The sequence below is a fragment of the Dipodomys merriami genome, unplaced genomic scaffold, assembly GCF_024711535.1.
Source record: "Dipodomys merriami isolate MVZ:Mamm:240054 unplaced genomic scaffold, mDipMer1.0.p SCAF_1, whole genome shotgun sequence".
In the NCBI taxonomy this organism is placed as follows: domain Eukaryota; kingdom Metazoa; phylum Chordata; class Mammalia; order Rodentia; family Heteromyidae; genus Dipodomys; species Dipodomys merriami.
Window position 1 is genome coordinate 125,155,917 of NW_027202270.1, and position 26,682 is coordinate 125,182,598.

Here is a 26,682-nt window from a genome sequence, read left to right on the forward strand (position 1 = left end):
CCCAAGTAATCACAGAAAAAGCAAGAAATAGAAATGTGACTCAAGTGGTTGAGTAGGAACTCAGGGACAGTGTCCAGGTCCAGGACCAGCCAAAAAAACAAAAAACAACCCAAAACAAAACAAAAACAGACCTAAGCTGGGTGTCTAGGTGCCAGTATCTCATGCCTGTAATCTTAGCTACTCAGGAGGCTGAGATCTGAGAATCACGGCTCAAAGCCAGTCCAGACTGGGAAGTCTGTGAGACCTTCATCTCCAGTAAACTACTCAGAAAAAGGCTGGGCTGGGAATGTGGCTTAGTGGCAGTGCTTGCCTAGCCTGCATCAAGCCCTGGGTTTGGTTCCTCATTATCACATATACAGAAAAAGCCAGACGTAGAAGTAGAAAAAAAGCAAGAAGTAGAAATTTGACTCAAATCGTAGAGTGCTAGCCTTGAACAAAAGAGGCAGCCCAGGCCCCAGGATTGGCAAAAAAGAAAGAGGGAAGGAAGGAAAGAAAAAGAAGGGAAGGAAAAGAAAAGTAAGAGCGAGCTAGAAGTGGCCAGTGGCTTAACTGGTAGAACAGTAGCCTTGAACCTAAAAGCTCAGGGACAGTGCCCAGGCCCTGAGTTCAAGCCCCACTATTGACTAAAAAAAACAAACCCAAAACAAAACCAGACTTAAGATCTTTAAGTTCATGTAGAGAAATGAGCCCTGGGTTACTTAAAGAGAGCAATAGGGCATTTCAAAATATTTTAAAGGTTATTTTTATTAAAATTATGTGCTAATGCTCCAACCTATTCACTTTGGTCTGGAGGAAATGTTACCAATTAATTATGTCTCAAAATACACAAAAGATGTTAGAGTGTCAGTGTGTATATCCTGATTTTACTAAAATAGTATAGTGTGGTTGAGCTGTAAATCAATTCTTGCACATATCCTAACATTTATCTTTCACTTAAACAGGGGAGAAGTTAAAAAACAACAACAACTTTGAGGATCTTTTGTTTTCTTTGGGAGGGGGGTCGGTTGTGGGGCTTGAGCTCTGGCCCTGGATGCTGTCCCTCAGCTCTTCAGCTCTAGGCATGCGCTCTACCACTTGAGCCACAGCAACACTTTGGTTTTCTGAGTGGTTTATTGGAGAAGAGTTTCACACTTCCCCGGGCTGGCTTTGAACCAAGATCCTCAGATCTCAGCCTCCTGAGTAGTTAGGATTACAGGCGTGAGCCTGGCTACTTTGAGGATTTTTCTTTTTCTTCTTTCTCTTTCCCTTTCCCTCCCCTTCCCCCTCTCCTTCCTGTCTCCTTCCTTCTCTCCTTCCTTCTCTCCCTCCCACCTCCCTACTTCCTTTCCTTCCATTCATTACTTCTTAGTTAGAAGGGTTGAATTCATATGTTAAAAAATAAACTCTTGGGGCAGGGAAGGTGGCTCAGTGGTAGAGCATTTGCCTTGCATGCATGAGGTCCTGGGTTCGATTCCTCAGCACCACATAAGCAAAAAGAAAAAAGCCGGAAGTGGCGCTGTGGCTCAAGTGGTAGAGCTCTAGCCTTGAGCTGAAGAGCTGAGGGACAGCGCCCAGGCCCAGAGTACAGGCCCCAGGACCTGACCCCCCGCCCCCCAAAAAGAAAAAGATAAACTCTTGGTTCAGGATTGTTTGATTAAATAGATATAGATGCTGAAAGAAGTTATGAACTGATCAGAGGCTATCTTGGTGGTTAGAGTGATGACAGTAGATACAGTTTTCAGGAGAGAACTGGTAACCAATAAAGCAGCACATTTTCCTCTGCCATTCAGATGAGCGGGTGATGGGTCAAGCTTTTTTTTTTTTTTTTTTGGTCTTGGGGTCTGAACTCTGGGCCTGGGCGCTGTCCCTCAGCTCTTCAGCTCAAGGCTAGCGCTCTACCACTTGAGTTACAGCATCATTTCTGGCTTTTTTTGCTTATGTGGTGCTGAGGAATCAAACCCAGGGCCTCATGCATGCAAGGCAAGCACTCTACCACTGAGCCACCTTCCTAGCCCCATGGGTCCAACTTTTTTTGAGGGACAAGGTGACCTTTGGGAAACATTGACTGAACTAGAATTGGAAAGAAACTTTGGGGGTTTATGCGCTTCAGACCCTTTATCTCTTAGCCAAACTTAAAGCTTATCTTGGTAGTGGATTCTATCTTATTTTTAATGACTTTCAGAAGATTTGCCACACAATTTTCTCAGCAGCTAGTTGAATTGTTCAGAAATTGTTCATGAGCCGATGGCTCATGCCTGTAATCCTAGCTACTCAGGAGGCTGAGATCTGAGGATGGTAATTCAAAGCCAGCCCAGTCAGGAAAGTCCATGAGACTCTGATCTCCAATAAACCACCAGAAAACTGGAAGTGGCGCTGTGGCTCAAGTGGTAGAGCATTCTCTTTGAGCTGAAGAGCTGAGGGACAGCACCCAGGCCCAGAATTCAGGCCCCATGACGGAAAAAAAAAAAAAACAAAAGAAAAGAAATTTTAATTACCAAGAGTTTCTTTGTGTAGATTTAACATGATTAAATAAGTGTCATATTTTGGTTGCCCCTGAAAAAAGAAATTGCTTGTTTGCAAAACTCCATGTTAACAGCACTTTAGAACTTTAAGATTTGGATACACATTTTACTTTTCTTAATCAATTAACAAATATGAAAGGGAAAATTTACCTTACCTTTGATACATATTCTAACCTTTCTTCTCTTTGGGAAGAATATTAGTGAGATATTACATAAGAGTCTTCTAGTTGTTTGAAAAAATACAATTCTATCTGTAAGAGGAGGCATTGGAATATAGCCATATTAAATACCAAGACAAGCAAAGGAGAAAGAACATAGTGTTGGTCCTTTCACTTAGAAGGAGAAAATAAATAACTAATGCAGGGTGGTTTATTTTCCTTTATTTTTTTTTCTGGTCGTGGGACCTTGAACTCTGGGCCTGGGCACTGTCCCTCAGCTCTTCAGCTCAAAGCTAGCGCTCTACCACTTGAGCCACAGCGCCACTTCCGGCTTTTTCCTTATGTGGTGCCGAGGAATCGAACTCAGGGCCTTAGGCATGCAAGGCAAGCGCTCTACCACTGAGCCACTTTCCCAGCCCATGCAGGGTGGTTTATTAAAGAGCTACTACCTTTTGTTTCTACTGAAGGAAACAGTAATTGGAGATTTAAAGTGGTAACAGTTGGAGCTAGGTGTTGGTGGCTTGCTCACACTTCTTATCCTATCGAGTGAGGAGGCTAAGATCTGAGAATTAAGGTTGGAAGCCAGCCTGGGTGGAAAAGTCCCCAGGAAACTCTTATCTCCAGTTAATCACTCAAAAGCTAGAAGGGGAGCTGTGGCTCAAAGTGGTAGAGTACTAGCCTTGAGCAAAAAGACTCAGGGAGAGCTTCCAGGCCCTGAGTTCAAACCTTACACGTGACCCAAAAAACTCAAAAAGAGGCAACAGTTGGGGAAAAGATGTTGGCTATGAGGCAGGAGTGGAAGAGAAGCTATATACCTGTTCAGCTTTGAGGGGATTTGATGAGAAACACAGTTTGAAGGCTTGGCAGAAATAATGTTGGGACTACTTATAACTTGTGGGATATGGTTTTTGTTTGAGATATGGTTTGCTCCAAGGAGATCATTTGATTTTTACTAGCTGGTTCTGAAAGATTCTTTTCTTTTGTGGTACTAAGGAATTTTCTTTAATAAGAAGTCTTGGGAAGTATATAAACAACTCTTCTTAAGATGATATTTTAAAACTTGGATTCCAGGGAGGGCAGACTTGCCTACTTTTTAGGGTGGGCACAGGTACACTAATTAGAAGCAGGCAGTGCTGTAAGCAAGAGAGCTAATTGGTTGATTCAATTAGATTCAGTTTTTGAAAGAAAGAAGCAGTGTTTATTGGTAGAATAGGCAATTGAGAGGGATGGTAGAGGCTGTGTTTGCATACTGAGTGGCTGTGCCTTATTTGATTAAATAAATGCTCTGTAGCCTCAAAAGTCTGTTGCCTTCTGAATAGTTTCTAAGAAGTCTTCCATAATGTAATTTGCAGTTTGTGATGGTTAAGAAAGCCTTTTGCTCTTGACCTATTTAATCTCCGAACATTTATTTTACATTTGCTATCTTTAAGACTACTTCTAAAACCCATTTTATAATGCTTGAGGAAGCTACCTGTTCTTTTAAAATAATTTTTACTCCTGGTTATAGAAATACATTTTTACATGTTTTATTATGTGCATACATTGAGTGATTCCTCCCCCCTACCCTACCCCTGTACTTGTGTTTTAGCTTAGGGCTGTGCATAAATCAGGTTAAAGATACTTTTTTTTTTTTGTCGTTTGTGGTGCTTGAACTCTGGGCCTGGGTGCTGTCCCTCAGCTCTTCAGCTCAAGGCAAGCACTCTACTGTTTGAGCCACAGCACCACTTCCAGTTTTCTGGTATTTTATTGGAGATAAGAGTCTCACAGGGAGCTGGGAAGGTGTCTCAGTGGTGGAGCGCTTGTCTTGCATGCATGAGGCCCTGGGTTCGATTCCTCAGCACCACATAAGTTAAAAAAAAAAAGCTGGAAGTGGTGTTGTGGCTCAAGTGGTAGAGTGCTAGCCTTGAGCTGAAGAGCTGAGGGACAGTGCCCAGGCCCAGAGTTCAGGCCCCACGACCGGATCCAAAAAAAAAAAAAAAATAGAGTCTCACAGACTTTCCTGTCCAGGCTGGCTTTGAACCACGATCCTGGGATCCTCAAGACTGGTGCTTTATCACTTGAGTCTCATGGATTCGTATGCCTAGGCTAGCTTTGAACTGCAGTCCTCAGAACTCAGCCTCCTGAGTGGTTTAGGATTACAGCCATCAGCTACCAGCGCCAGCCTAAACATTTGTCAATTCTTTATGGAAGAAACTTTCAAACCTTCTTTTCTTCCAGCATTTTGAAATTTTCAGTCCATTACTATTATCTGTAGTGACCTTGTTGTGCAATAATAGTACCTTAAAACTTCCTTGTTGTTGTTGGTTGTGGGGCTTGTTCACGGCCTGGGCGCTGTTCTGAGCTCCTATGCTCAAAGCTAGTGCTCAACCACTTTGAGCCATAGGGCTCCACTTCCAGTTCTGTGGGTTAAAGTCCCATGGACTTTCTTGCCCAGGCTGGCTTTAAACCGTGATTCTCAGGTCTCAGCCTCTTGAGTAGTTAGCATCACAGGTGTGAGCCACTGGTGCCTGACTACTTTAAAACTTCTTGTTCCTGCCTAATTGTAGCTTAGTATCCATTGATCAACCTGTCTCCTTATCTCCCTCACTTTGTCAGATCTCCAGCACTATTATCTCAACTACTATAGGCTCAACTGTTTTGGACTTCACCTGTGAGTGAGACAATGCAATACCTTCTTGCCTACTTATTTCAGTGAACATAATGATCTTCAGTTCTATTCATGTTTTTGCAAATTACAGGATTCATTCTTTTTTTATGGCCTAATAGTATTTGTGTATATATGCCACAAAAAAGACTGTTGTAAATCAGTGTGCTGCTTTTTAATCATTTCTTTTATTATTTTTTGTTATACTAAAATTTGAGCTCAGGCTTCATGTTTGCTAGGTTGGCACTCTACCACTTAAGTTATACCTCCAGCACTGTTTTTTTTCTGGTTATTATTATTATTATTTTTTTTTTTGAGAGGATCTCACAATCTTTAGTGGGCTGTCCTTGAACCTCAATCCTCAGTCTTCCAAATAGTAGCATGGGGCTGGGAAGGTAGGTCAGCGGTAGAATGCATGCCTTGCAAGCAGGAGGCCCTGGGTTCGATTCCTCAGCACCACATAAACAGAAAAAGCCGGAAGTGGCACTGTGGCTCCAGTGGTAGAGCGCTAGCCTTGAGCTGAAGAGCTGAGGGACAGCACCCAGACCCAGAGTTCAGGCCCCATGACTGGCAAAAAAACCAAACCAAAACAAAACAAAAAAAACACCAAATAGATAGCATTACAGGTGTGAGCCAGTGGCACCTGGTTGGCTTTTTGTTATTTTTGAAGCTCATGAGATGTACAGTTTTACGGAGACTATAGGTGTGGTCCAGCCTTCTCAAATAATGTGTCCTGAAGTTGGTACAGAAAGTATGCAACAAGTTTTGGCTTCTAAGAAGATTTAGAAACTAACAAACTATTCACTGAACTATTAATCTGGTTTTTTTGCAGGGGTACTGGAATTTGGACTCAAGTAGTAATGACATATTAACGGTGATGATCTTGAATTAATCTAAATAAGCCTCTTGCTGCCTAAGTTATAAGTCCCTAAATCAAGCATTTAAAATTTACAATTTACATCATATAATAGGAACTTAGGAGATGTTAGTTGAAGAAATGGATAGTAATTGAAACCATGAAATTGGTAGAAGAGGGGATTAGCTGGAAGAGGAGTAACAGTAGAGATGTAACAGTAGAGAATCATAATGTTCGGAGGAGAAGACACACACACATGTAAAGCACATATATTGCAGAAGATCAGGTGAGCTAGAACACTGTTGGGATGAAGTGGAATGAGAAAAGCCCAGGGAAACATTGCATTAAGAAAGGGAATCAAGCTGGGTTCCAGAGGCTCATTCCTGTAATCCTAGCTACTCAGGAGGCTAAGATCTGAGAATTGCGGTTCAAAGCCAGCGCAGGCAGGAGAGTCTATGAGACTCTTTTCTCCTATTAACCACCAGAAAACTGGAAGTGGTGCTTTGGCTCAAAGTGGTACAGTACTAGCCTTGAGCTGAACTGCTCAACTGCTCAAGGACAGTGCCCAAGCCCAGAGTTCAAACCCCATGACCACCACTCCCCCTCCAAAAAAACAAAAACAAGAAAGGGAAGCAAGGTCTTTGGGTGATGAGAAACCCATGATAATAATGGTAATGGGTACCATTTACTGTGTGCCTACTCTATGCCAGGCTCTCTCCAGTCTTCTTTAATCTTCTTAAAAGTCATTTTAGGTAAGTAGTAACAAGTAAGACTAAAGTGCAGACCACTTAAATAACTGGGCCAGGACCAGCATTTACTGAGTCAGAAGAGCCTGGGTTGCATTCAGATTTGTCTATTATACCAATGCATTTGTCAATATGGAATTTGCTAGTAATTTTTTAGAATTTGAATTAGATATTAGGAATGACAATGGATTTCATATGTTGGGAATCAAGTATAGAGGCTGGCTTTTTCTTGGAATTTTTTTTGTTTGCTTGTTTGAAATGCAGCAGTGTCTTCCTACCACACATAATACAGAGAATAGTTTGGAACTTTGTGCAGTTCACACAAACTTTGTCAAGCTCTGAACATATATTTCCAGAAGTGTCTTCTTTTGTCATTATGGAAAAATAAAAAATAAAGAGTCCACATTTGTTTCTTACGATCAGAATGGATTCCCTAATTTTTGTCAATATATAACTCATATGAAATAGACTGATAGTGCTTCCAAAGCCAGCTGTAAAACACGCTTGTAGTTTGGCGTGGTCCTTTTCCTATTGAAACCCAGAGATAGAGACCTTCAGATGTATATGGACTGGGACGTGTCAGTTGAGTGGCATTCTGTACACACTGAGCACAGATATCTGCAGGTAGCCACTGCCCTAACTTGCCACCCAAGCTTCCTCCAGCACTTTGCCATGCAGATAAGCATCAGGGTGTAATAGATGCAGTGCAAGTGCAGCACTGCCACAACTTCTGCCTCTGGATCTGGGCTCTCTTGCACTTGTAACATGACCAGAGCCTGTAATGGCATCTGCTCCACTCTGCCTTTTGCACACATACCACTTACATATTGTAGTTCATATTACTACAGAAGCAGCTTGCCTCATATCCATTTCCCTTTTCTGGGAACAATTCATGGTGTGTACAGTGGACCCTGATGGTCACATCTTTGTTTTGTGCTTTGCTTTGTGATCGCATTTTTTAAATCTTGATTGACACAGGGTGCACATTTTTGCCAAAAAGAATCTAACAACCCTCTCGAATAAGAATTAAAAATTTTGTTGGGAGAGAGTCTGGAGGGCAGTGGACTGCCAGCACCCTGGAGAAAAGGTTCATAAACTCCCGCCAGTGGAACTTGTTAATTCCTACCTGAGTTTTACTTGTTCATTATTTCTTCTCTGTCCCTTCTTTTTTTTTTTTTTTTTGAGTCCGGTTGTGGGGCCTGAACTCTGGGCCTGGGCGCTGTCCCTCAGCTCTTCAGCTCAAGGCTAGCACTCTACCACTTGAGCCACAGCGCCACTTCCAGCTTTTTTCTTATGTGGTGCTGAGGAATCGAACCCAGGGTCTGGGGCATGCAAGGCAAGTGCTCTACCACTGAGCCATCTTCCCAGTCCCTGTCCCTTTTATATACCCATCATCCTTTCAATAAATCACCTTCTTACTTAGTTTACCTAAATTTTGTTTTAGTTATCCTCAACTGAAAATGTTAACAGACAGAGATTCTATATAAAAGCTCTTGGGGATACAATGACTTATGTATTTATTTTTGTTGCCAGTCCTGGGACTTGAACTCCCTGAGTTTTTTCTGCTCAAGGCTATCACAGCTTCACTTTTGGCTTTTTTGGTGGTTAATTGGAGATAAGAATCTCACAGATTTCCTGCCTGCCCTAGAAGGCTTCAAAATGAATTCCTTAGATTTCAGCATCCTGAGTAGCTAGGATTACAGGCATGAGCCACGGGTGCCTAGCTTTTTTCTTTTGTGGTGTTGAGGCTCAAACTTAATGCATACTAGGTAAGAGCTCTATCATGAAGTTACAGTCTGCTTCAAGACTTTGTGTGTGCGTTTATGTGTGCTGATTCTGATGCTTACACTCGGGGTCTGGGCACTGTTCCTGAACTTTCTTTTTCTTTTCCTTTTGTTGGTCATGGGACTTGAACTCAGGGCCTGGGCACTGTCCCTGATCTTTTTTGCTCCAGACTAGTGCTCTACCACTTGAGCCACAACTCCACTTCCAGCTTTTTGGTGGTTCATTGGAGACAAGAGTTTCATGAACTTTTCTATGTAAGTTGGCTTTGAACCACAATCCTCAGATCTCTGACCTCCCAAGTAACTAGGATTACAGGCATAAGCCACTGGTGCCCAGCTGCTTCAAGACTATTTTGTCCATTTGAAATGTTTATTATGTAAAATAGAATATTATCTAGAATAGGGTCACCTAGTTCAAAATTATGGAGACAGCTGCTATAATTATCATTTTTCCAAGCTCTCTCTAATGTATACAAGATAGTCAGTCCCCTCTCCAAAGGAATAACTCAGGACTTTAAATAAAAATTCAGCGTTTGTCATATTACAGAGAACAAGCTCATAACCACTAAACATGGTTTTTCTGATAAGAAAAATGACAAACTATAGTGGGAGAAACAATAGAATATCAACACAAAGTGACAGGAAAATTAAGTTGGGAGGGGGATTCTAGTTAGTTTTTCTTAATACCATATTGTAGCAGAAACTACTACCTCTCTCCCTTATCTTATTAATTCTAGTCCACCCATGGCCACAGCTTCCAGTCTACATTTCCCAATCTTTCTTGCAGTTAGAGGCAGCCTTGTGATGACATTCTGGCTAGTAAGAAGTAAGCAGAAGTGATGTGCCACTGCTGCCTCACATTCTTTGAAATAGAAGCTATTTCCTTCCACTTCTCTCTCCCTCTTCTATAGCCTGGAATGTAGATGTAGTTGTAAATGTAAGTTGCAAGATGCAGGTGTGTATGAAGGAAGGAGCCTAAAAAGGGAAAATGATAGCTTACCCACTCAGGACTGCTTATCTACCTCCAGGCTTCCATATAAGAGAATAATTTCCATCTTGTCTTACAATGTTGTTTCCATATCACATATGTGCAGTAATAAAGGCAACAAAAAGCACGCCCCACAAATCAATATTGACCCTTCCATTGGATTTAATAGGGAAATGTGAGCCATTGTTTTCACAGTAACAACTAGTTAAGATTATACATTTTAAAAACTAAGGGGAGCCGAGCACCAGTGGCTCACGCCTGTAATCCTAGCTATTCAGGAGGCTGAGATCTGAGGATCATGGTTCAAAGCCAACACGGGCAGGAAAGTCAGTGAGACTCTTATCTCCAATAAACCACTAGAAAGCGGTAGAGCACTCGCCTTGAGCTGAAGAGCGCTGGGACAGTGCCCAAGCCCAGAGTTCAAACCCCACAACCGACCAAAAAAAACAAAAAAAACTAAAGGGTTCCCTTTCCATTTCTTTTATTTCACTGTATAGTCTACAGTGTCCTCAAAATTGAAATCGTTCCATCTCATCTTCCTGAGTTCTGATATTACAGACTGACATCTACATTCCAGAAAAAGAAATAATTCTAATAACAATGAAGAGCTGTCATCAATGCAAAGCAGTGAGAGCTAGATGAACTAAAATTCCAGTGAGGGAAATACCCTGTCTCCAGGAGCTGTAATTGCCATCTACTTCCAGGGTTACATGCAAATTTTAAACTTGAGCTGACGAGCATCACACTTACCCTCAGCAGAAGTCTTACCAACAGAAAGAAGAACCAGCACAATCTTAAGACAGCTATATGGGATGCTATGGTAGATCAAATTCTACAAGAGTCCTAGATATATGGCCAAGTTTCAGTGTAAGATGTTTACCTAGTGTTAGAAAGGCTGAAGGTCTAGAGGGGAAAGGCAAGTTGATATCAACCATAGACTCAAAATCTTAGCAGATAAGAGCTGTGATAAACTCATCATGGATCCCACCCTTGAGATACTATGACCACTACTGTGAACCAACCCTATATTAAACCTTCAGTGCATCTGGACCTAGAGGTTTGGCTGGAATATAATTTTTTTTTGGTCATAGCTGCCTAGAGGAGCAAAAGACAGAAGCAGTGTTGATTTTTGTACTCTCCATCATCTATTATAGATGATGTTAGGAGTCTGTCCGAACATCTGCTTTCCTTAGAGGGAAGGACTGTGGGAGATAGGAGAGAGAAGGCATAGTATGCATCAGTATATAGATTCACTTCATTAGGGCCATGCTGTTGGTCTTGGGCAATCCCTCATACCTCGATTTTCCCTTTCTTTAATTTTACATGCTCAGGATAAAGGATCCTTATGTTTAATTTTAACTTTCAGAACGTCAAAAATAATTTTTAGATGTCAAAGCTACTCCTAGTCACCTGGAACCCTATTCTGAGAAACTCAAAATTGTCATTATTATATCATTTTTATTGTTTTTACTTATCCCACAAATATTTTATTTCTGTATCCCAAGAACTGAACTTTGTATTTGAAGATACAAATAGAAAAGTTTAATCTATTCATGTAGACTTAATTCTCTCCCCCCACCCCCAACTTGGTCCTGGAGCTTGAACTCAGGGCCTATGCATTGTCCCTGAGCTTCTTTTGCTCAAGGCTGCTGCTCTACTACTTGAGTCACAGCACCACTTCCAGCTTTTTCTGAGTAGTTTATTGGAAGTAAGAATCTCATGGACTTTTCCTGCCCTAGCTGGCTTTGAATTGTGATCCTCAGATCTAAGCTTCCTGAGTAGCTAGGATTATAAGCGTGAGCCACCAGTACCCAGCTACTTAATTCTTAATTTTTGCCTTAAGCATGGCATGGTGGCTCATGCCTATAATAGTAGCTACTCAGGAGATGGAGCTCAAGAGGCTAACTCTGACAAAAAAGTCATGGGACTCCTCAGTTAACAAAACGCTGTGCATGGTAGCGTACATCTCTCATCCCATCTATGTGGGAAGGGTTGGTCTAAGCATAAAAGCGCCATCCTATTAAAAAAAATACCTAAAGCAAAAGGAATGGGGGCATGACTTAATAAAATACATGGATGACCCTTAATTCAAATCCTAGTACCACAATTGTGCAATCTTTTTATTTTAAGAAAAAGGATATAAAGATTAACACGATTTTATGTGTGTGTGTGTATTGTTGGTTTGCACCCTGACCTTGAGCTTTTTTGTTCAAAGACTAGGGCTCTTGTCACATGAGCCAGAGCTCCATTTTGGCTCTTTGATGGTTCATTAGCAAAAAGAGTCTCCTGGACTTTCTTGCCCAGGCTGGCTTCAATTATGACCCTCAGATCTCAGTCACCTCAGAGCTAGGATTACAGGTATGAGCCACCAGCACCTACTAACCTGATTTTTTTTTTTTTTTGTCCAGTCTTGAGGCTTGAAGTCAGGGGCTCCGCACTGTCTCTGAGCTTCTTTTGCTCACTCTTTTGCTCTCTACCACTTGTGCCAACGGGCCACTTCCAGCTTTTCCTTTTTTGTGGTACTGAGGAATCGAACTCAGGGCTTCATGCATGCTAGGCAAGCACTCTACCACTTAGCCACATTCCCAGCCCTTATTTTTTTATTTTTTAACCTAGTCTTATAGCTTACCCTCTTCTCACCCCATTAAACAGTGAACTGCAGAAGTCACCACTGACCTACCTTGCAGCCCCTTAAAAAGAGCTGAAAGTGTCTCAACACTGTAATTCTAACTACTCAGGAGTTTGAGATCTTAGGAACACAATTTGAAGCCAGCTGGGCAGGTAGTCTCTGAGAGATTATCTTCAAGTATTCAGCAAAATGCCTGACTGGAGGTATGGCTCAAGTGTTAGTGGCCAGCCATTATTGAAAAAAGCTAAGTAAGAGCATAAGGTCCTGAATTCCAACCCTAGTACTAGCACACACACACAGACACACACACAAAGAGGTAATAGAAAGGCCTTTTGATACTTTCACACAAGCCATCATCCCCACTATAAACCTGAAACTCTTAAAAATTAGGCTCTGGGTTTTTTTTTTTTTTTTGGTGGATATGTCATACTACCATGTATATCTTATAGATGCTCATAACATTTTAGGGAGGTAGTTTTATCAGGCAGTAAGTTCATGTGAAATATCATACTATACTTAATTACAAAAAATTGCCTGTCATGATGGCAGAAGCCTATAATCATACTACTTGAGAGGTAGAGATCAAGGAATCACAGTTTGAGGCTATCCTGGGCAAAAAGTTCTTGAGACTCCTTTTCACTCAATGGCTAGAGTGCAGTGGGGTGTACCTGTCAACACAGCTATGGAGGAAGCACAATGTTTGCATGTAGTGGTGTGCTCTTGTCATCACCACAGGAAACATAAATAGGAAGATTGCAGCCAGGCTGGTGCTAGCATAAAGTAAGGCCTTAGCTTGAAAATAACCATTACAGAAAGGGGCTGGAGGTGTGCCTCAAGTGGTAGAATGCCTGCCTAGCAAACTCAAGGCCCTGAGAGCTGCCAAAAAATAATAAAGAAATAATAAGAGCTAAGGATATATGTGTGCGCTTTATCAAAAAGTATATATACTACTTTAAAGTATATACATAGGCTTCATCTTGTAATGTATACCCAACATCTAGCTTCACCAAAAAGTAACACTTAGCTTTTTGTTTTAGATATTTATTTTCATTAAAGAAAACACTAAGTTTCAATATACTCATCATTCATATTAGTTATATATATATTGAGCCCTTAGTATGTGCTAGGCATAGTCTAAGCACTAGAGAAGTACACTATCTTATACTCCAGTGTGAGAGCACATAGGTACACAGTATCAGACAGTTACAAGTACTCCATTCAGAAAGATTAAAGGAAGAGAACGTTTTTTTAGACCTGGTGGTTAGGGGATACACTTTGAAGGCAGAAGCAGAGGCTGACATAGAGTGGGGAAGAAACAAAGGTAAGGGCTTTCAAGCTGAGGTTATGTAAGGGTTAAAGGTAGGGAGCTTGCTTGGCTGCAGTGCAGTGACCTGGTGGGGTCTGTAGTCAGAAAGGTCTGGGAGGCCTGGAAGTGGAATGTAAAGGATCTTGTTATCCCTGTAGAAACTTTGTATTTTGTTATCAATGATAGGAAGCCATAAAGGATAATCTCAGGACCTGATTTATATTTAAACAGCTCTCTGGGCCTTTTAAGAAGTACTCTCTGGGGGAAATGTTGCTTCCCTTCTTTCCGAGAGGCATAAATTCTCCATCTGAAGTTTATCATTCCCAGCCAAGCACTTAAAATATTCTTTGAATACATAGCCATAAATCAGGTAATATTATCTTGTGTTTATTAGTAACTCTTTCCTTATATTATTTCTTTGGGTATACCGTATTTTTTATTCATCATTGACAAACATTTGATTGTTTTTTTACTTTCTAGCTATTAGGACTATTGTTGATATGAACATGTTTGGTGAAGACATGTTTCATTTTTTATTCAAATAGTTGTAAAAAAGGTTTCAATGTAACATGTCCATTTATGTGTACAGTGCATCATCGTTAGTGACATCCCTACATTTTTCTCCTTCCCCTCTCATCTCCACCAATCTCTTCACGTTTCCTAGTTCTATTCTCACATATGTAGATTGGGTATAAATAAGTAAATAAATAAATAAGTTCCCATTTGCCTCAGACAATACATGTTTCAGCTTCCTAACATTCTTTTTATTAAGCTGTCTGTTACACCATGGAAACAAACCTACCCCTGGATACCATACTTGACTGGTTCGATTGTGTATATATGTGTACAATCCTGAATGTGTTTTCATACATACTCAGGTTTTAGTTCTAACTTCTTAATATGAGAAAATACATGCATCCTTTCTCTCTCAGCCTACTGCTAAGCCGTACCCTTATCCCTATTTGTTGCTGGTTACTTTTAAGAAGTGTGTTTCATTTCCCATTTGGGTGTAGATCCTGTGGCTTCCCGTTGTTTCTGGGGTGACAGGTGTTCATCTCCTCCCCATTGAGATAGAGTCTTGGGATTTTTCTCCTTAGGCTAGCTTGTAAATTGAATCTTCCTGATCTCAGCCTCACTCATAGCTTAAACATGCTGGTTCCACTGTTCCAGCTGGGTTGAGGAGGGGCTCACATGAGCCTGCCTGAGCTGATCGAAAATTTAGGATCCTCCCATTCTTAGCCTCCTAAGTAGTAGATTGGATTAAAGAGATGAGCCACTGGCACCTGACTAATCTTTTAGACAGAATCTCAGTGTGTGTGTGTGTATTGTGGGGCTTGAACTTGGGGCCTTGGGCCTGGGTGCTATATGTAACTCTTTTGCTTAAGGCTAACACTCTTAACCACTTTAGCTACTGTACCACTTCTGATTTTTTGGTGGTTAATTGGAGAGAAGAGTCTCACAGACTTTTCTGTCCAGGCTGACTTTGAACGTTGATCCTTATGTCTCAGCCTCCTGAGAGGCTGGTGTGAGCCACCAGTACCTGGTTCTATTTTCTTTTCTTTTTTTTTTTTTTAAGTTTTGTGTTATTACTAGGGCTTGAACTGAGGGCCTGGGCAGTGTTCCCTAGCTTTTTCACTCAAGGCTGGCATTCACATTTAAGCCACAGCTTTACTTCCAACTTTTTGATGATTAATTGGAAATAAGCATCTTATCCTGCCTGGGCTGGTATCAAACTATGATCCTGAGTAGTTAGGATTATAGGTATGAGCCACTAGCATCTGCTTAAATGCCATGTTGAAATTTTCTGTTTTCTTTTTTGTTTTGTAGACCTGGGGAATCAAACCCAAGTGTTTTTACACTGAACTATATACCCTGGGTCCATTTTGAGTTAACTTTTTGGAATAGTGGGTCCAAATTAATTTTTATGTGGCTATATAGTTATTCTTATACTATATATTTTTAATGTTTATCTACTTATTTATTCTTGTATCAGGGTTTGAACTCAGAACCATACACTTTTGCTTGACTTGCTTGCTCACAGCTAGTGTTCTGCCAATTGAGCCATACCCGTAGTCCAGCATCATGGTGCTAACTTGGATATGAAGTCTCTTAGACTTTTCTACCCAGATTGGCTTCAAACCATTATTCTCCAGATCTCAGCCTCCTGAATATCTAGGATTACAGATGTGAGTCACCAGTTCCTAACTCCTTACCACTTTTTTTTTTTGTCGGTCGTGGGCTTGGAACTCTGGGCCTGGCTGCTGTCCCTCAGCTCTTCAGCTTAAGGAGAGTGCACTACCACTTGAAATACTGCACTACTCCTGGTTTTTTGGTGGTTTATTGGAGTTAAGAGTCTCACGGAAGCTGGGCACTGGTGGCTCACGCCTGTAATCCTAGCTGCTCAGGAGGCTGAAATCTGAGGATCATGGTTCAAAGCCAGCCCAGGCAGGAAAGTTTGTGAGACTCTTATCTCCAATAAAACCACTAGAAAACTGGAAGTGGCGTTGTGGCTCAAGTGGTAGAGCACTCGCCTTGAGCTGAAGAGCTGAGGGATAGTGCCCAAGCCCAGATTTCAAGCCCCACCACTGCCCAAAAAAAAAAAAAAAAAGAGTCACGGAGTTTCCTGCCCGGGCTGGCTTTGAACCACGATTCTCAGATCTCAGCCTCCTGAGTAGCTAGGATTATAGGCATGAGCCCCTGTCTCCAGGCTCCTTACCACTTTTTTTTTTGCTAGTCACGGGGCCTGAACTCAGGGCCTGAGTGCTGTCCCTCAGCTCTTCAGGTTAAGGCTAGCACTCTACCATTTGATGCACAGTGCCACTTCCAGCTTTTTCTGCTTATGTGGTGCTAAGGAATTGAACCCAGGGCCTTATGCATGCAAGGCAAGCACTCTACCACTGAGCTACCTTCCCAGCCCCTACTTACCACTTTTTGAAAAGACTATTTCTCCCATTTATCATGGCACTTCTGTGAAAAACATCAATCATAGCCAGACACCAGCGGCTTATGCCTATAATCTTAGCTACTCAGAAGGCTGAGATCTGATGATCTTGGTTTGTAGACAGTCCAGGCAGATAAATCTTAATGACTCTTATCTCTGATTAACCAGCAAAAAGCCAAAATGGAGGCATAACTCAAGTGGTAGTTAACTAGCCATGAGCAAAAAAGCTAAGCAAGAGTGTGAGGCTTTTGGCTTAAGCTCCAGTACTGGCATAAATAAATAGTAAAAGTTTATTTCTAGACTCTAAAATCTATTAATGTGTGCATTTTTTATTGTAAAGATGCTGTATGGAGGGGTTACAGTTACATGAGTAAGGCAATGAATACATTACTTGTTGATCATTGTTACCCCTTCTTCTGTCCCACTATCCCTTCCCTCCCCCATCTCCCACACTCCTCTCCCCTCCATCCCCCACATTAACATATGTTTTTTTATGCCAATACCACACTGCCTTGATTGCTGTGACTTTGTAGTAAGTTCTAAAACTGAGATGTGTGTGTGTTCCAGCTTGATTGTTTTTATATTGGATTCTGTCTATTTCTGGTCTCTCCCATTTACATATAAATTTTAGCATTAATTTGACAATGTCTTAAAAAATTAAGGCTCCTGGGATTTTTTAATTGAATTTGTAGGACAAATCACAGTTTTCCATCTTAAGGTTTCCAGTTCTTGAATATCAAAATCTTTCTAATTATTTAGATCTTCCTTTATTTCTTCCAACAATGTATTATAGTATCCAGTGTAGAAATCTCATACTTCTTTATTAAAAGTTTTCCTAAGTCCTAGATTCTTTCCAGTGCTGTTGTGTTCGGAAATTTTTTTTCCAAATTCTTTATTGTGATTAAGTGATTACATAATTTCCCAAATTTCACAGTATTGTGGGGTAGTGATGCTTAGTTAAAGTCATAAACACATTCTAACTTTCATGGGGCAAATTGTCTATCATGGTCTATGCATTTATGAGTTCTATGAGCTTTGCAATACAGTTATTTCTTCCACATTGGGTGATATGTACATTTCCTTTGTTTTGCATATCATCAGCTGTTCCCTCTTTCCCACTTGTTCCCTCCCTCCCATCGCTGCCATTGAGTTGTTTAGTTCATTTTGGTCAATGTCCAGCACAGCTGATGGGTCCCACAGTTGTATGTTTTTCCTTGATTCCCTCTAGTTCTGTGTCGTCCTCCTGGTTTCCCTCTGGTGTGCACATATATACCATATATGTGATCAGCAGCATGGGGTTATTTAGTAGTGATTTGACCAAATGAGTGGAAGTCCTTTGTTTCTTGTCTTGTTAATTTTTTTCATATCACCTAAGATTTTGGATTTAACATCCACTTATCAGGGAGACCATGTGTCGTTTGTCTCTTTGCTCTTGGCTTACCTCGCTCAACATTATTTCTTCTAGCTCCATCCATTTCCCTGCAAATGCCATTATTTTGTCCTTTCTAATGGCTGCATAATATTCCATTGTGCATAGATACCACAATTTTTGGATCCATTCATCTGTAGTGGGACATTGGGTTGTTTCCATATCCTGGCTATTGTAAACAGTGCTGCAATAAACATGGAGGTGCATGTGTCATGTTCAGACATTTTATAGAGTCAAATTTGTTGACCTTTATTTCATAGTTTATGCTTTATTTCATAGTTTATGATTTTAGGAAATCATTCTGTACTCCAAGGTCAAAAACTTTGCTCCTATATGCTAGTCCTTTTTTGTTTTATTTGTTTTAATATTTGGATATTTAATAGCCTAGAATTGATTTTTACAAAATGGTGTTAGCTGGGATACACTTTGTTGTTGTTCCTGTTTCCACATAGAAAACCACTTTGAAAGACCTTAATTCCAACTTTCTGCATGGGGAGCAGGAAGTGTTTCTCTTTTTCTCTTCTTTAACTAAAATGATTCTTGTTTAAACTTTCCAAGAAAGAAAACCACTTTTCTCAATACCAATTAATAAAATATGGTCCATTCTCTCAATAATTGGTAATGCCTTCACTATTATCTATCAAATTCTTATTTAAGATACACCTTTAAAGCAGGCACTGGTGGCTCATGCCTGTAATCCTAGCTACTAAGAAGGCTGAGATCTGAGGATCACAGTTTGAAGCCAGCCCTGGCAGGAAAGTCCATGAGACTCCTACCTCCAAAAAACTACTTAGAAAAAGCCAGAAGTAGCACTGTGGCTCAAGTGATAGAGTGTTAGCCTTGAGTAAACAGAAGCTCAGGGACAGCTCTTAGGCCTTGAGTTCAAGCCCTAGGGCTGGCAATAAAATATATAAAATAAAATGCACCTTTAAAAAGATTTCTTATCTGTTCTGTTTTCTCTGTTGTGTAGTAGAAAGCAGATGCCCAAATTACTATAGTTCTCTAGTCTGTGTGTCTGTATGAGTCTGAGTCCTGGGGCTTGAATCAGGGCCTGAGTGCTGTCCTTGGGCTTTTTTGTTCAAGGCTTCTGCTCTACCACTTGAGCCCACAGCTCTACTTTTGGCATTTTGGTGGGTTCCTTGGAGATGAATCTCACAGACTTTCCTGCCCAGGCTGGCTTTGAACTTTGATTCTCAGATTTCACCCTCCTGAGTAGCTAGTATTACAGGTGTGAGCCATCTGTGCCCAGTTATAGTCAGTTTTATTACCTAATAAGATAATTCCTCTCCACTCAATTTTTTTTTTTTGGGTCGGGCGTGGGGTTTGAACTCTGGACCTGGGTGCTATCCCTCAGCCCTTCAGCTCAAGGCTAGCACTCTACTGCTTGAGCCACAGTGTCATATCTGGCTTTTTCTGCTTATGTGGTGCTGAGGAATCAAACCCAGGGCCTCATGTATGCAAGGCAAGCACTCTACCACTGAGCCACCTTCCCAGCCCCTCAGTTTTTCTTCAAGACTGCCTTTTGCTTTCTTAAAGGAATTTTAGAATCTATTTGTTAAGAAAGATAGAGTTCTCAGTAGGAAAATAGTTATGCCAGACAGCTAGCTTTGGAAGCATTTTTCAGTCTGTTCCATATGAGGTACATATTGGCAGTTATTAGAGATTTTATCCTATTTGAAAGAAAAAAAATGTGAATACTCTACTTTTCAGAATTTTCCTGCTGACAAATGAGGACACTTCTGGCATGGCATAGCTTGTGTGAAATGCACAAAGCACCAAACTATTCTCTGTAGTATGTGTGGTATGCAATAGGAAAAGGCTGCTGCATTTTAGTATAATTCCAAGAAAAGATGATCTCAGCAGAACAGATTTTAAGGAGCAACAGAATATACCACTTGGAAATGAATAGAACTCATTTAATGCAAAGACACAGTCCTGTTCTTTGCTGAAGAATTGTAAGTAGTTCATATTAGACATTAAATTAAAAAAAACAAACAAACAGTATTCCAAAGCGAGTGGGCATGTTCTGTCATCTTAGCATTCAGTTGAAATATATCCATTTGCTTAAGGAAGTCATGTTTATGTGATTTGATGTTCATATCAGAAATGCTTCTTTTTCTTTAATAATTACATTGTCATTACTGTTTTTATAGGATTTTTAAATAGTATTACTATTTTGTATAGGATTCTTGAAATCTTTATTCACAATCATTCCTTCTGAGTCATTTTACAGTGCTAGTAAAGTCTTGCTTGTTTGTTCCTGATACAAAAGAGGCAGAATGTAGCATGTAATTTGATGGTATAGACCAGGTTTTGATTCTCTTAGAGTTAAGACTGGAAACTCTTGGAGCTTAATCTCTGAGACGTGTATGCATGTTTCCCTCTCCATTTCACACTCCCTTTTTTTTTCTCTCTCCCCTTCTCCCTTTCTTTTGGCTTTTTTTTCTCTAAATTTATTTTTTTATTTTTTGGTCAGTTGTGGGGCTTGAACTCTGGGCGTGGGTGCTGTTGCTGCTCTCTTCAGCTCAAGGCGAGCACTCTACCGTTTGAGCCACAGCACCACTTCCAGTTTTCTGGTGGTATTATTGGAGATAAGAGTCTCATGGACTTTCTGCCCGGGCTGGCTTTGAACCATGATCCTTAGATCTCAGCCTCCTGAGTAGCTAGGATTACAGGCATGAGCCACTGGCGCCCGGCTTATCTAAAAAATTTTAAATTGTTATTATAGAGGTAATGGACAGAGGGGTTATAGTTACATAAGTCAGATAATGAGTACATTTCTTTTTGGATGTCACCCCTTCCCTCATTCTCTTCTAGTTTCTCCCTCCCATCCCTGCCCACAAGTTGTTTGATTCATTTTCAACATAAAGTTAATAAGTACCACTGCTGCATTTGTTCACCTTGATCCCTCCATTCTCTTTTAGATTTTGCTCACAATTGGGGCTCTGCGACATCAGCCACACATACTTTCCAGCATCTTGTGGAAAGTTGGAGCTGAAAGGCTTGAATTTGTCTGCCTGAGCTGGCTTCAAACTTCAAATCTCAGGTCTCAGCCTCCTGAATGGAGTTATAGATGTGAGCCACTTGACCTAGCCTGGAGACTTTTCCTCATAGAGATGGTAGAGCTTTTTGAACAGGGTTGTGTCTTGATTATATTTCTTTGGGAGTGGGCAGAATCCTGGTGGCAGCGAAGCCAGATGTGAAGAAGGATGTTGCATCAGTCCTTCTAAGGGAGAGGCACTGAGAATTTTTTTTTAAATGAGGAGTAAAATATACTTATCTCTTATACCTTATGCACTACTGTAGAAATGTATTACTGTGAATTTTACCTTGAATGTATATGGTGTATCCCATATCTTCATCAAGATAGACATTTTTAGCCTTCTTAAAATTCCATAGTACTCCATAAGAATACCTTGTAAGACACAGAAATTCATTACCATTCTTTGTGGAAGCCAGAAATAAGGTGGAGTTAAAAATGACTCCAAACTTGGGAGACTGGGTAGACTGGATGGTGTTGCTGTCTACCAAAATAGGTAATGGAAGACAAGGATCAGGTTATAATTGAGGATGAGGGGTAAGATAAACAGCTCAACTTTAGGCTTCTTGTGTTTGAGCTTCCCATGCAATCTATAGGGTAAGGAGACAGAAATACAAATTGGGAGTTGTGGTAAGCAACTTCGGATTATAGCATAGATTCATGTGTCAGTCAGCATGTAAACTCTGTTGAGAACAAACAAGCAGATGAGGATTCTGCAGGCTGGTGGGAGATAATCTGAGGTTATTATATGCATATGCTGCGTTTTTAAGTTTGTTTTACTCCAAATAGTGAAGAAAATTAGTAGCAAAGTTCAGTTTCAGTGTTTTAAAAATAAAATGACAAGTGAAAACAGTAACAGGTGTACTCACTGTTAGAAAAGAAAATCAAACTGAGTTAGAAGCAAATTTCTCTTCTCTTAACTACTCCCTACCACTTAATTGGTTTCTTGTTTATCCTCCCAGGGGAGTTTAGGTCAGATAGATAGATAGATAGATAGATAGATAGATAGATAGATAGATAGATAGATAGATGTTATTTGCAGTTTATCTTTGATAATACTTTTCCAGTTTTGCTTTAAGATTGCCTTCTAGTTGCTTAATGAACATGATTGACAGATTGCAGGCCTATGGATAAAGTAGCCTGTTAGTTTGATTTTTCTTTTCTTCCCCATATCCTATGGTAATGTGGATATACTGTTGATTGAATTTTTTTCCTATATCCTTTTGTTTTCTTTTGTATTACCCTTCCTCCCCCCTTTTACTGGGGCTTCATGCTTACTTGGCTTGCTTACTCACAGTCATGCTTTCAGTTCAGTGGGTTTTTTTGTTTGTTTGTTTTAGGTGCTGGTCTTAGGGCTTGAACTCAGGGCCTGGGCACTGTCCCTGAGCTTTTTTTTTTTTTTTTTTTTTTTGGTCAGTCATGGGCCTGAACGCTGTCCCTCAGATCTTCAGCTCAAGGCTAGTGCTCGACCACTTGAGGTACAGCACCACTTCCGGCTTTTTCTGCTTATGTGGTGCTGAGGAATTGAACCCAGGGCTTCATGCATGCAAGGCAAGCACTCTACCACTGAGCCACCTTCCCAGCCCCCTGTCCCTGAGCTTTTTGATCAAGGCTAGTACTCATTCAACTTGAGCCATAGTTCCACTTCTCTCTGTGTGTGTGTGTGTGTGTGTGTGTGTGTGTGTGTGTGTGTGTGTGTGTGTGTGTGTGTGTGTGTGTGTGTGTGTGTGTGTGTGTGTGTGTGTGTGTGTGTGTGTGTGTGTGTGTGTGTGTGTGTGTGTGTGTTAATTGGAATTAAGAGCCTCATGGACTTTTCTGGCCTAGGCTTGCTTCAAACCTTGATCCTCAGATCTCATCCTCCTGGGTACTTAGGAATACAGGTGTGAGCCAGTGGTACCTGGCCAACTCAGTGTTTTGCTGTTTATTTTTTGAAGATGGACTCTTGAAGGCTTTTCTTCCTGGGTTGGCTTCAAACCTTGATCCTCTGGATCTGAGCTTCCTGAGTACCTAGGATGACAGGCATGTGCTTCTGATGTCTGGCTGTTTTCTTGAACAATAATACTACTATCTAGGCAAATGTATCTTGGTATTACCAATCTAACATCACATTTGGTATCTCGTGAACCCATGTGTTTCTCCAACTTGTAGGGAATGATACAATTTTTTTTTTTTTTCTAGTCGTAGGGCTTGAACTCTGGGCCTGGGCTTGGTCCCTGCGCTCTTCAGCTCAAGGCGAGTGCTCTACTTCGAGCCACAGCGCCACTTCCAGTTTTCTAGTGGTTAATTGGAGATAAGAATCTCATGGACTTTTCTGCCCGGGCTGGCTTTGAACTGTGATCCTCAGATCTCAGCCTCCTGAATAGCTAGGATTACAGGCGTGAGCCACCGGTGACAGGCAATACATTTTTCTTTTCTTTTCTTTTTTTTTTTTTTTTTTTGCCGGTCATGGGGCCTAAACTCTGGGCCTGGGTGCTGTCCCTCAGCTCTTCAGCTCAAGTTTAGCACTCTACCACTTGAGCCACAGCACCACTTCTGGCTTTTTCTGCTTATGTGGTGCTGAGGAATCAAACCTAGGGCCTTATGCATGCAAGGCAAGCACTCTACCACTGAGCCACCTTCCCAGCTCAATAGTATTTTCTTGATTATAGTGTTGGCAGTATCATTCAAGTTAAAAAATGGCTGAAGGCTTATTTGAGCCCTCTGAGTGAACCCAGAATTTGAAATCCACTGTAAGAGTTGATAAGCCCATATTTTGTTTACAGTGAACCTGACCTCATTGATAGCCCACTGATATGAAAAGGCATCACATCTGAGTTGTAGTAACACTCTAATGTTAATTTGCAAAATTACTGTAACTTAATCTTGTCTTTCTTGGGGTACTCCTTCTCAAAGAGCACAATGTACATTTTCATTTATTCAACAGACATCATATTTTTATGAGTTGTCACTTTACATAGTAATAATAAAGTAAATTAAAAGAATTGTTATTTGTTAACAGTAAATACTTTCCTGGTTATTAGACGTACAGTAGTGAACAAAACTGGCCAGGTACTTTCCCTTATTGAATTTTATACCTGTATAAGATGTTGATACCTTTATTATTGTTGAATCAAGCAAAATTTAGCATCAGAACTTAAAGATCAAATAATTTTGTTCCCTTGAGTTCTAAGATGTCTACCTATGACAAACTGACCTAGCAGTTGGCCTGTTCATTCTGTCCCTGCACAAACAAGGTTAGTTGTCTTTTGACTTAAGTCACATTCCAAAGTAACTTTAGTTCTTTGAACTATATTTAATTTTAAATAAGGCTTTAGAATCAACAGTATTTACAAGTAAACTTGTAACTGAGATGTAGCTCAATATTAGTAGAGATGTAGCTCAATATTAGTGTACTTGCCTTTGCTTTGTGAGGCCCTCATTTGATTCCCTGTACTGCAAAACAACAGGCCAACTAATGACTGGACTGGCTTTTTCCTAGACAGGCCAACCTACAGCACAAATATACTGATCCTGCTGGTTTGAATGTGTTTGAAATAAAGGCAGATTTCTTTCTTTCTTTTTCTTTTTTTTAAAGGCAGATTTCTTTACCCACTGCATTCCTGCCATATAAATTAGCTGCACATTGGTTAGAGACTGTGGGGCTGTGTAACTCTCCTGGATTTTTAACGATATGTCCAATTAAGGGTGAATACTTTAGAACAATTCTCCATTAATTGTCAGATAAAGTTCTAAGTAGAGATAACAAGAATGTTATTTTTCTTGTATTTAAAACTTTTTCATTTTGCTTTGCCCAATTTTAACAGCTTGTGATATGTTGTTAACTTTATTAATTTCCTTCCTTCCTTCTTCCCTTTCTCGGGTCCCAGGCTGAATATGGGCTCTATTGGATTCAAGGGTTCCATTTGCCTTAGCCTTCCAAGTAGCTGGACCTATAGGCAGTACCACTGCCCCCAGTTGTCTTTCCAACAGTTGCATAAGTATTTTACTTTTGTGCCTAACAACTTGGTTACCACCAACAAAGACTAAAATGAACTGTGTGTTCCCGTAGTGGCTTAGTTCTGAGAGTTAATTTGAAATACTATGGCTGTGTAGCTTTAAGAGTGAGTGCTAGGAAAGCATTTACATGTATTTTTACATTCTAAAACTGAATTTATTTTTGAACTTTTGGTAACTTCATTGGTAAGTTTATATAGTATTTTTTCAGAATAGGCTACTATTTATTTATTTATCTTTATTAGAGCAAAGGGAGCTCTATTCCCTTCCATCATCACATTTTAGAATCTATTTCAGAAAATCAAATTAAGATAAAAATTAGTGTTAGGTATTGTTTAATGAGTCTTCCTCACTCTTTTTTTCACTGTTTATGAATAATTTGTAAATTATTTCTTTTGAAAACAAGTATTGATTAGATCTCTGTTTTGCTGGACTTTTATTTATATAATCCTCAAGTGATTGTTCTACAGATCTCTGAAGACTTAGGTTTTAAGTAGAAATCTTTTTCTTGCTGTGATCAGATAAACATTATCACTTCTCTTTCAGATCCATCATGTTACAGAAAATGGAGGCCTGTATAAAAGACCATTTAATGAGGCTTTTGAAGAAACACCCATGTTGGTTGCTGTGCTCACATATGTGGGGTACGGGGTCCTCACCCTCTTTGGATATCTTCGAGATTTCTTGAGGCATTGGAGAATTGAGAAGTGTCACCATGCAACAGAACGAGAAGAACAAAAGGTAGTTGTTAGAGTCTTTGATTCTGTAAATAGACTTGGTCCATAGAAACCTTAGTGTTTGCACTGGAGTTTTTCCTTAGAAATATGGTACATGTTAAAATAAATAACTCCATATTGGGTTAAGCTTTATGAAAACATTCCACAAAGAAAGCTGAAAGCAAGGTAAAAGGCATAAAGAAATCAAAGCACTTCACATAGTTTTAACGTAATTACCTTAGAAACTAAATAAACTAGATAACTCAGTTCCTATTTCATGGGTTAGAAAGTGAAAATTTACCCAGCATCATAGCTGCTGTGTCCACAGGAACGTGAGGTGTCAAAGCCACGCTTCTTCTAATCCCATGTTGTATTTACAGTCATCTGCAAAGATGAAGTTTTTGTTTGTTTGTTTTTGGGGGGAGTGATACTAGGACTTGAACTCAGGACGTGGACTCTGTTCCTTAGCTTTTTTCGCTCAAAGCTGGCACTCTACCACTTAAGGCATAACTCAACTTTCAGTGTTTTTGTGGTTTATTGAGATAAGAGACTCATGGAATTTCCTGTCCAGGTTGTTTTCAATCCATAATCCTCAGATATCAGCCTTCTGAGCCACTGGTACATGGCAAAGATGAGGTTTTATGAGGTATTTTCTTCTGGACATACTGTACACAACTGTCTGTTTCACAGATTAGTACCTCTTTCCAAATAAACAATCTCTAATGTTGAATGTGGCTGAGCTAGTCTGTTTACAGTAGCAAATTATCTTCTTATAATACTGGTAAACAGAGATAATAGTGGCTCTCTTTGAGGAGGAGAACCTCTTTTACTTTCCTTGGTATATGCTTTTATGGCTTTCAAGTTTTATGCAGTACACATGTATTACCTCTTCCCAATAAAAAATTAAAGTCAGGGTTTAAAAATGTTTGCTTTTAAGCCATTAGAAAGGAC

At 40.2% G+C, this 26,682-nt stretch overlaps 1 protein-coding gene across 1 annotated transcript in view; it reads left to right on the forward strand.

The window, feature by feature from the left end:
- Sptlc2 (serine palmitoyltransferase long chain base subunit 2) overlaps positions 1 to 26,682 on the forward strand; it is a 102,317-nt gene that overhangs the window by 3,102 nt on the left and 72,533 nt on the right. The window contains exon 2 of the mRNA XM_070028776.1: positions 25,562 to 25,756. Within this exon, the coding sequence (XP_069884877.1) occupies positions 25,562 to 25,756 (195 nt within the window). The remainder of the gene's footprint in view (positions 1 to 25,561; positions 25,757 to 26,682) is intronic.